The sequence below is a fragment of the Sycon ciliatum genome, chromosome 3 (assembly GCF_964019385.1).
Source record: "Sycon ciliatum chromosome 3, ocSycCili1.1, whole genome shotgun sequence".
NCBI classification, from domain to species: domain Eukaryota; kingdom Metazoa; phylum Porifera; class Calcarea; order Leucosolenida; family Sycettidae; genus Sycon; species Sycon ciliatum.
This window is the reverse complement of record NC_088645.1, coordinates 4508908-4518903: the sequence shown is the minus strand read 5'-3', so window position 1 is coordinate 4518903 and position 9996 is coordinate 4508908. Positions and strand designations below refer to the sequence as shown.

The following is a 9996-nucleotide window of genomic DNA, read 5'->3' as shown; positions in this document are numbered from 1 at the left end:
AGTATTATAGGGACTTGTACAGTGGGGAGTCTGTCACTACAATAGTATTATAGGGACTTGTACAGTGGGGAGTCTGTCACTACAATAGTATTATAGGGACTTGTACAGTGGGGAGTCTGTCACTACAATAGTATTATAGGGACTTGTACAGTGGGGAGTCTGTCACTACAATAGTATTATAGGGACTGGTACAGTGGGGAGTCTGTCACTACAATAGTATTATAGGGACTGGTACAGTGGGGAGTCTGTCACTACAATAGTATCATAGGGACTTGTACAGTGGGGAGTCTGTCACTACAATAGTATTATAGGGACTTGTACAGTGGGGAGTCTGTCACTACAATAGTATTATAGGGACTTGTACAGTGGGGAGTCTGTCACTACAATAGTATTATAGGGACTTGTACAGTGGGGAGTCTGTCACTACAATAGTATTATAGGGACTGGTACAGTGGGGAGTCTGTCACTACAATAGTATTATAGGGACTGGTACAGTGGGGAGTCTGTCACTACAATAGTATCATAGGGACTTGTACAGTGGGGAGTCTGTCACTACAATAGTATTATAGGGACTGGTACAGTGGGGAGTCTGTCACTACAATAGTTGTTATGTTATGACGTAATGCCGTACAACTTTAGCTCTACTGTGTATGCACGCACGCATATCTTTGAAGGTCTTCTCTGTCGTTTACAGATTGAATCTTGTCAGTTTTTCTACTTCGTATATTCTAACCAATAAACTACTTGTCTCTTGTCTACCGAACCTAACATGGCGCAGTGAACTACTAGTAACCTGAGTACGGAATATTTGACAGCCTGTAGTTGTCCGTGAATTCTGTAGCCTTTTATCTTCAAAAGATCGATCGTGTAGCAGAAGTGTCTTGTAGTTGTAGAATTTGTAGAATTGTCGTGATGGCGGAACCTGGAATTTCCCCAATCAGTGCTGAAATCGTATCCCTGCTCGCCTTGATGCAGCAGCAGATGAAAGCGGCTGAGGCACGCGAGACTCGCCTCACCACACTGGTCTAAAACGCAACGCGCGACAACCAGGCACCACCCAGCACTTCGACATCCTGCAGTCAGAAGCCGATTTCTGTCGAGCGACCGGTGTTGCTCAGCACTGCAACCATGGCCGATTTCACGGCATGGGAGGAGGCTTGGAGAGATTATGCTGTGTGCCAGCACCTCGCCAGCCAAAGTCGTGAGACTCGGGTGTCCGCTCTTCGCCAGGCGTTCGATGCCGACATTCGTCGTTTCATGCGCGAAGATGTGATTGTCATCTCCCACAGTGCCGATGCTCCGGAGATCATCATAGCAGTAAAAGCATACATCCGACGCCAACGGAACTCCCTCCTAGATCGAATTGCGTTTTACGATAGAAAGCAGCAGCGCAATGAGTCATTTGACTCCTTCTTTACTGCAATGAGGGAGCTGTTTGCACAGTGCGATTTCCCTGATATGGAGCTGTGCAGTACGTGTACACCTCAGCTATGCAGTACTTGTCCCCAGAGCCTCCGCAAGGTGACGGACGACATGATGCGAGACCGCATCGTAGTTGGCATAGCCAACGACGACACGCGCCATAAGCTCCTGGCAGCTCTGTCCCTCACCTTGGAAACCGCGGCCAAGATCTGCAGGGCTGAAGAAGCCGCACAGCAGACCGGTGACGGCATGGTACCGGCATCCGTGAATGCCGCAACAAGGTCATCGTATCAACGCAGCAAATCCGCTTTGGTTAGTAAGCCGAAATCTGCTGCAGCTGACAAGCCGGCGAAGTGCTCGCAGTGCGGACGATCCCAGCACACGAAGTCAATGTGTCCTGCCAAGGGCAAAGAGTGCCGTAAGTGTAAGGGCAGGGATCACTTCGCGGCAATGTGCCGCAAGACCATCGCATGCCTCACCATTCACGCAGTGCAGGCTGGTGACAAAGTGATGCTGTCAACACGTCTTGACGACAACGACCGGTCGTGCACGTTAGAGTGGTTGCCAGATACTGGCTCGGATGTTGATGCTATTGGTGCTAGTCATCTCCGCAGACTTGGTGGCAGTGTAGCTGATCTGGAACCTGACCCCGACCAGGTTGTCGCCGTGAACGGTGAGCCATTGACCAGCTTGGGAACTGTTCCCGCCAGGGTTGTCGCTCGTGATGTCACGCACACCACTCGTCTACATGTGTATGACGAACTCAGTAGCGCATTGCTGTCGCGCTCCTCGCTCAAGGCGTTAGGTTTCTTGCCGCCTAACTGGCCACAGATCGCTTCAGTGACACAAGGGACATCCCGTTCTGCAGAGCACAGCAACCCTACACCAGACCAGCGTGTACGTATCCGCCAGGACCTCCTCGACGAGTTCGCTGACGTATTTGCAGAGGACACGCTCCGACCCATGGACGGTCAGCCGATGCACATCCAACTCGCGCCTGACGCCCAGCCGTTCAAGTTGAACAATGCCCGTTGGTTACCTTACGCCTATCGTGACCAGGTGAAACTCCAGCTGGACAAGATGGTCGCAGATGGCATCATCGCACCGGTCTCAGAGCCAACGGAGTGGTGTCACCCCATCGTCATAGCCGAAAAGAAAGGCACTGCAGAAGTCCGGATGACGGTGGATTTCACTAAGCTTAACAAGCAAGTCGCCCGGCCCGCGCATCCCATGCGCGCACCTCGCGATGTTGTTTCTAACCTTGGTAATGCCCAGTATTTTACCAAGCTGGATGCTCGCCACGGCTACTGGCAGGTCCCCTTGGACGAGGAGTCCAGAAGCTTGACCACATTTATCACACAGTGGGGCAGATATCAGTACCTGCGGAACCCACAAGGTCTGATTTCTGCTGGCGACGAATTCAACCAGCGGACCGATGCAGCATTCGCTGGTATTGAGCAATTCTCCAAGGTCGTGGATGACTGCCTGGTCTTCACTGATTCCTTTGAGCAGCACCTGGAACGAACTCGTGAAGTTCTTCAACGCGCTCGTCGGTATGGTATCACCCTGTCAGCCAAGAAGTTTGCTTTCGCCGAGACCGAGATCAATTTCTGCGGCTACGTGATAAACAAGTCCGGCTGGAAGACAGACCAGGAAAAGACCCGCGCTATCACCGACTTCGAGATCCCTGCCAATCGCACTGACTTGCGATCATTCATGGGTCTCGTCAACCAGTGCAGTGATTTCAGCTCAACCATCGCCGAACACGCAGCGCCTCTCCGCGGTCTGCTGAAAGCCAAGAATGAGTTTCTCTGGCTACCCGAGCACACAGTCGCTATGGACGCTGTGAAGCAAGCACTTGTTGACCCACCGTTATTGGCCTTCTTCGACCCGTCAGCACAGACACGTCTCGAGTGTGATGCAGCTAGGACCAAGGGTCTCGGATTTGGCCTCTGGCAGTACCAGAATAATTCGTTGCGCCTCATTCAGTGCGGCAGCAGATTCATCACCGACACTGAATCCCGGTACGCAATGATCGAACTGGAGATGTTGGGTGTCGCCTGGGCCATCCGAAAATGCCACACCTATCTTGCTGGCATGTCGTTTCATGTAGTTGTTGACCATCAGCCCCTTGTTCCAATATTGAACACATACACACTGGACCAGGTTGAGAATCGTCTGATGACCAAGGTACAACTCTATCAATTCGACGTCTCGTGGCGCAAGGGTTCTGAGCATGCCTTTGCTGACGCCTTGTCGCGTGCTCCAGTGCAGAACCCGGTTGCCGATGATCTCCTGGGAGAAGCCGACTCGCTATCTGGACAAGCCATCCGTGCATGCCTTCAGCAGGATGACTCCGGATCAGCACTATTTGGTCTTCCGTTCCACGAGCTCCGCGATGCCGCTCAGTCTGACGTTGATTACGTGCAGTTAGTCTCATATATTCGTGACGGCTTCCCTTCTGCCAGACGTCACATGCCACCTGCTCTCGCTCCGTATTGGAATGGCCGTGAGCACCTCACCCTGGATAACGGCATTGTCCTCCGTGGCTCTCGTCTTGTTGTGCCCCAGTCTCTACAACGCCGTGTACTGACTGACCTGCATTCGTCTCACCAGGGCCTGGAACGTACCAAGCGTCGTGCGCGTCAAGTGGTTTACTGGCCGAGGATGAGTGATGACATCACAGCCCTGATCCGTGCCTGCCCTGTCTGTCGTGAGCTCCAACGTTCGCAGCAGAAGGAGCCATTGATGCGCGAGCCACAGCCGACATTTCCATTCAAGTATGCCAGCGCAGATCTCTTCTCCTGTCAAGGCTGGCAGTTCCTGGTATATTCTGACCGTCTGTCCGGCTGGCCGTGTGTAGCTCGAATTGGCCGTACCGCTACCTCCCATGACATCATTTGTCACTTCCGCCGTTGGTTCGCAGATGTTGGCGTACCGCGCAAGATATTCACTGATGGAGGCCCGCAGTTTGCCGCTTCCCGTGTACGTGAGTTCTGTGAGCGTTGGGGTGTGGAACAGTGCTTTTCCACCCCACACTACCCTCAATCCAATGGCCACGCGGAATCAGCAGTGAAAGCAGTGAAACTGCTCATTGAGAAGACGACCCGGAATGGAGATCTGGATGTAGACTCCTTCCAACGCGGACTGTTGGAGTGGCGCAATACTCCCCGCCCTAATGGCAGCAGCCCCGCCCAAGTGTTGTTCGGTCAGTCCCTCCAGTCGTTTGTGTTCGCCCACCGTGCCAGCTTTGATCGACACTGGATTGCGTCTGCTGAAGCTGTGGACTCTGTAGATCCGAAAACACATTATGACAAATCGGCACGCTCTCTCCATTCTCTACGGATTGGCACCCATGTTGATGTTCAGCACCACCAGACCAAGCTGTGGTCCATGCGTGGCGTCATTGTAGCAATTGGCAGTCGGCGCGACTACTTCGTCAAGATGCCCAGTGGCCGTGTCCTCTGGCGTAATCGCCGCTTTCTCCGTCCGTATGTTCCCCCGTGTGTTGACTCCGCTAGTTATACCCCTTCCCCAACTTCATCCGTACGTGTACCTACTGACGCCGCTACCCAGCCTGTTCGTCGTAGCACTCGTATTCGCAAGACACCTGATCGTCTCACCATTACATCTACGTCTGGACAGTCATATGTGTGACAATGTTTGTCTGTAGCATTTGGTCTCATCTTGACATCATGCCTATGTCATTTCATCTCGTCTGTTATGACTTTATTTATTTATTTTTGTTGAGACAAAACCAGGTTTTATCTCAGAAGGGGCGTGAGAGTATAATAATTATGTTACTGTGTTTGTTATTTTGTGTCCGGCTGACACCCATGGAATTTTATCTTCGAAGGGGCGTGTTATGTTATGACGTAATGCCGTACAACTTTAGCTCTACTGTGTATGCACGCACGCATATCTTTGAAGGTCTTCTCTGTCGTTTACAGATTGAATCTTGTCAGTTTTTCTACTTCGTATATTCTAACCAATAAACTACTTGTCTCTTGTCTACCGAACCTAACAATAGTATTATAGGGACTTGTACAGTGGGGAGTCTGTCACTACAATAGTATTATAGGGACTTGTACAGTGGGGAGTCTGTCACTACAATAGTATTATAGGGACTTGTACAGTGGGGAGTCTGTCACTACAATAGTATTATAGGGACTTGTACAGTGGGGAGTCTGTCACTACAATAGTATTATAGGGACTTGTACAGTGGGGAGTCTGTCACTACAATAGTATTATAGGGACTTGTACAGTGGGGAGTCTGTCACTACAATAGTATTATAGAGACTTGTACAGTGGGGAGTCTGCACAACAGTTGGTTCTGGTGGGTGGGAGGCGCCAAGTGCGGGTGAATGGAAGGCTATACTGGGGGGTAACTTGAGCGGGGACCTGTTTGTGATGTTGCTGTAGGTCTTCGCTCTGTCGACGATAGATCACCCAACGGGCAATTTTTGACTTCTTTACATGCGATGTGACAAACCTAAAAGCAGATCTTTGTAGAGAGAGAAGAAACCCTGGTGCCAGAATTTCCCATTTTTAGATAGGGTTGTGTGGGCAGGCATGTATTTACGGCCATTTCCCCACTAGTGTTTCAACCAACATTCCCTGCTTTATGATGACACTACATCGGAGCGTTTACATCATTTCAGCAGAAATGTTGACAGCAAATGATTTACCTCTCGCCATTGTGTCGCTCAGCTGTGCCACTTGTTCATAGGCAGTCCGGGCTTCCAGTTGTATTTCATCCATCTTGTCGTTGGTTGTGCGAGCTTCAGCAGAGACCTCCTGCTGGAGATTCTCCAACCTGGTACCTAGTTGCTGCTGAGATGTGGAGAGATCCCGTACGGCAGTTGACACACTTCTCACAGTGTCGAGTATAGTGGTAACGAGGCCTGCAGAAGCACCCATAGATTCTTCCAGTGGAGATGCAGTCTGCGTAAATCGGGTAAAAGACAAACATGAAACCACACAACAGAGCAAGCAATGAAGATTGTCTGCAGGGAATAATGTATAAAAAAGCGGCGTGGAGAAGATAGCTTAACCCTCTGATACAAGACCATACAAAATCATCTGTTTTTGGTTGATGTAGTTGCTTGCACTGAAATGCTCACCACTTCTACCGTTCTTGACGAAAGTTCACAATCAAAATACCAGGAAAGAAGAAGAGCAGCGCAGCTCTCCAATGCAACAATTGCCAATAGGCTACAATGGAGCGTTGCACGATTGGAGCATTCTGCTATGAATGAGTGTGAAATGGCTGGCATCGAGGGAATTTGCTGGTATATTCAGCTCGATGGACTATTCGAGGTGCTGCGGTATTTGATATGTGACAAGTGTGGTGTTGATATTGGGCTCATTGTTCTCTGTGCAGAGTGAAGGGTCTTTCTAGACAGGCCAAGGTTATGGAAATCTGATAACCAGAATCAAAAATATGGCCAGTGTGTAAAGGTTAACATATAGCCATTCATAATATTGCAATTCCAGTTCAGGAAATCATCGTGAAAGCCGATAAAACCCAAACCCTGTAGTAAGTAGCAAAGTAGCAATACAGCAAGCTGATGAAAGACAATAGCAACAAAACTCTATGATCGCGCCTGAGCAAGCATACGATGAAGTCAGCAGCGAGGCAAAGAAGATCACAGAGGGTCTAAATCTTGCCATGTATGTACTGGCTAAGTCAGAAGCATTAAAAAAGTAATAGTGCTGAAAGACACCAAGGACAACTTCGCTAGAGCGCTGCCCTACAGACTCATTAAGCCGGCCAAGTCCGAAGTGGGTGTGTCCGTTCCTAATGGTTCAGGTAGAATCACCCATTCTGGACGTGCTGTTCACACACCCATCAGATATGCTGAACTCGAATATTTTTTGAGATTGTTTGCCAGGATACTTGCATAATGTCTCTCAGACTCTTTTTCTCTTCACATGGCACAGTCTTGACAGATTCTATTAGCCATTTTGCGCCACTCTTTTGTCTTTAGCTTTTTTCCTGCTTTGCTATCTCTTTTTTTTTTGTTTGGATGAGAGAGTGACGCCTCTCAGCCATGGTGGTTCTGTTCTTGAACCCTATGGCCTATGTCTTTCGCTAATGAGCAGGTGGGTTTGAGGACCCGCAGTATTCTGAGTAGCAGTCGTAGAAACAAGAGTAGCTTGTTTCACGTCGGAACTTTCAATGTTCGTGGACTAAATTCAAATTTTTAAAAAAATTAACTTATTTGTGACCTAACAAGATATGGAGCTGAACTCTGCTGCCTGCAAGAGACGAAAATCACTCAGGGCTTCGATGGAATTATTGATAATTATCGACTCCTGTGTCTTTCGTCGACCTCTCGACACTATGGACTTGGATTCGCCGTAAAAATAAGTTTACTGCCCCGAATTCACAGATACTGGAGTATCTCTGACCGGATCGCTGTGCTGCAGCTATGGCTGTCCGATAGAACTTTGTGCTCGTTTATCAACGTTTATGCACCAACATCTGGACGCGTTGCGGAGGACCCTGCCTGTCTGGATGAATTCTACAACAGTTTATTGGAGACAATTCAGAAGCTTCGATCATCAGCCATGCTTTTCGTGATAGGTGATTTCAATGCAAAAGTTGGAAAACGTTCCGTTACAGCTACGGGGAGACATGATTTGTCGTGCTGCGGAGCACACTCAAGAGGCCGCCGCAATTACAGTGGACAGGTTCTGACTGACTTTGCGTCGGACAACCACCTGTTTGCTTGCAACACTGCATTCCAACACCGTGCGGCACATATCACAACATGGACAGGATGGCGTCACAACCCAGACGGTGGTTCAGCAATACCCATATACAACCAGATCGATTATATATTCTGTCGGAATAGTGAGCGTTCTGTGGTGGAAGATGCGAGGTCATATGCGGGGACAAAGATGGAGAGTGACCACCGCCTTGTCCTCGCTAAAGTCAACCTGACCAATCTTTACAAGAAATTGAATGCGCCATGCATATCAAGGGAGACCAATGACAAATTCAGTGTATCTGAATTCAGTGACTTGAGCAAGAGGGAGGCATACCAAGCGGCAATCGAGCGGGGTCTGGAATTGACATGCCGTGAGATGGACAACATGGGTGTTGAGGAGCATTCCCGGAAGATCACCGGCATTATGAAGGAGTCAGCTGCATCATCCATTGGCATAGTACCAAAAAGAAGAAAAGTACATACAAATGGCTATAACAATGCCATTGAACAGCTAGCCGAGAAAAAACGCAAGTTACGTTTGGATCTCACTAACTGCAAAGACGCTGGGAAGATTTCTGAGATGAAGCAAGAACGCAATCGCATTTCACACCAGATTCGGCGGGAATGCCTCAAGATGGCATCGAGCAGGCTTGATGAACGAGTGGGAGAAATAGGAAGAATAAAGAATGACGCAAAGATGTTCAAAGCAACCCAGCTACTCCGTCGTCAGAAACAATCACCGGTTATCGTTGAGGATGCTGAAGGCAAAATTATATCTCAACCTGCGGAATCGGTGGAAGCGGTCAAGGAACACTTCAGAACTATATTCTGCGACCAGGCACTAGCAACAACTATGTTGGAGAGGAGTGAAATGCCACTGAACCGATCCATAACGACTGAGGAGGTGTCCAAGGCTGCAAAACGTTTAAATAACGGCAGAGCATCCGGCCCCGATGGAATCCCGGCTGAGCTCCTGAAGTATGGGACGCAATCACTGCATGGCAACATAGCCACATTATTCAATAATTACGCTAAAGATCAACGCATCCAGCTTGGTGATGGTATATTGGTCCCGTTGCCGAAACCGGGCAAGAAGAGAGGTCCTCCTGCAAATTTGCGGCCAGTTACCCTTCTAAATACACTACGCAAGCTACTGTCTCTAATCGTATTGACGCGTATTAAGCCGGCAGTTGATCAATACCTCTCGCCCTGCCAGAGCGGATTTCGCAGCGGGAGAAGTACAGCGGATGCTGTGTACTCCTACAGATGGTTGGCAGCAAGATGCCAAAGAGTAAAGGAAGATATCGCCATTTTGGGAATTGATATGTCGAAAGCCTTTGACACTATTTCAAGACCAAAGCTCATGAACGTGCTGGAGACTATTGTGAACCGGGACGAATTACATCTTATTCAGTGCTTACTTACGGATACCACCATTAAAGTACGGCTAAACAACATCCTGAGCCAGCCACTTGAAACATACAATGGGACTCCACAGGGAGATTCTCTGTCGCCGGTATTGTTTACGATATACCTGGAAGCTGCGTTAAGAGAAGTACGAAACCGTCTACCGCCGCGACCAGACCGAGACGTCCAGCTGCTTCTGCCCGGAGAGTCGGAATATGCAGATGATGTGGACTTCATCAGTACCGACCAAAAGTATCTAAAAGATTGCCTTCCTACAATATCCTCTTCGTTAGCAGAGTGGAACTTGAAGATGAATGAGGGGAAGACGGAACACACCATGATAAGCAGACAAAAGGATCGAATAGAGGAACAGTGGCGACACACAATAAAGCTGGGCTCGATGCTTGGAGTGGATGAGGACATAGGCAGACGAAAGCGGTTGGCTACAAGC

The 9996-nt window shown here is 49.1% G+C and overlaps 1 protein-coding gene across 1 annotated transcript in view; it reads right to left on the bottom strand.

Annotated features, from left to right (window-relative positions):
* Positions 1–9996, bottom strand: part of LOC135811242 (tripartite motif-containing protein 2-like) — a 191246-nt gene that overhangs the window by 166315 nt on the left and 14935 nt on the right. The window contains exon 2 of the mRNA XM_065324442.1: positions 6111–6366. Within this exon, the coding sequence (XP_065180514.1) occupies positions 6111–6366 (256 nt within the window). The remainder of the gene's footprint in view (positions 1–6110; positions 6367–9996) is intronic.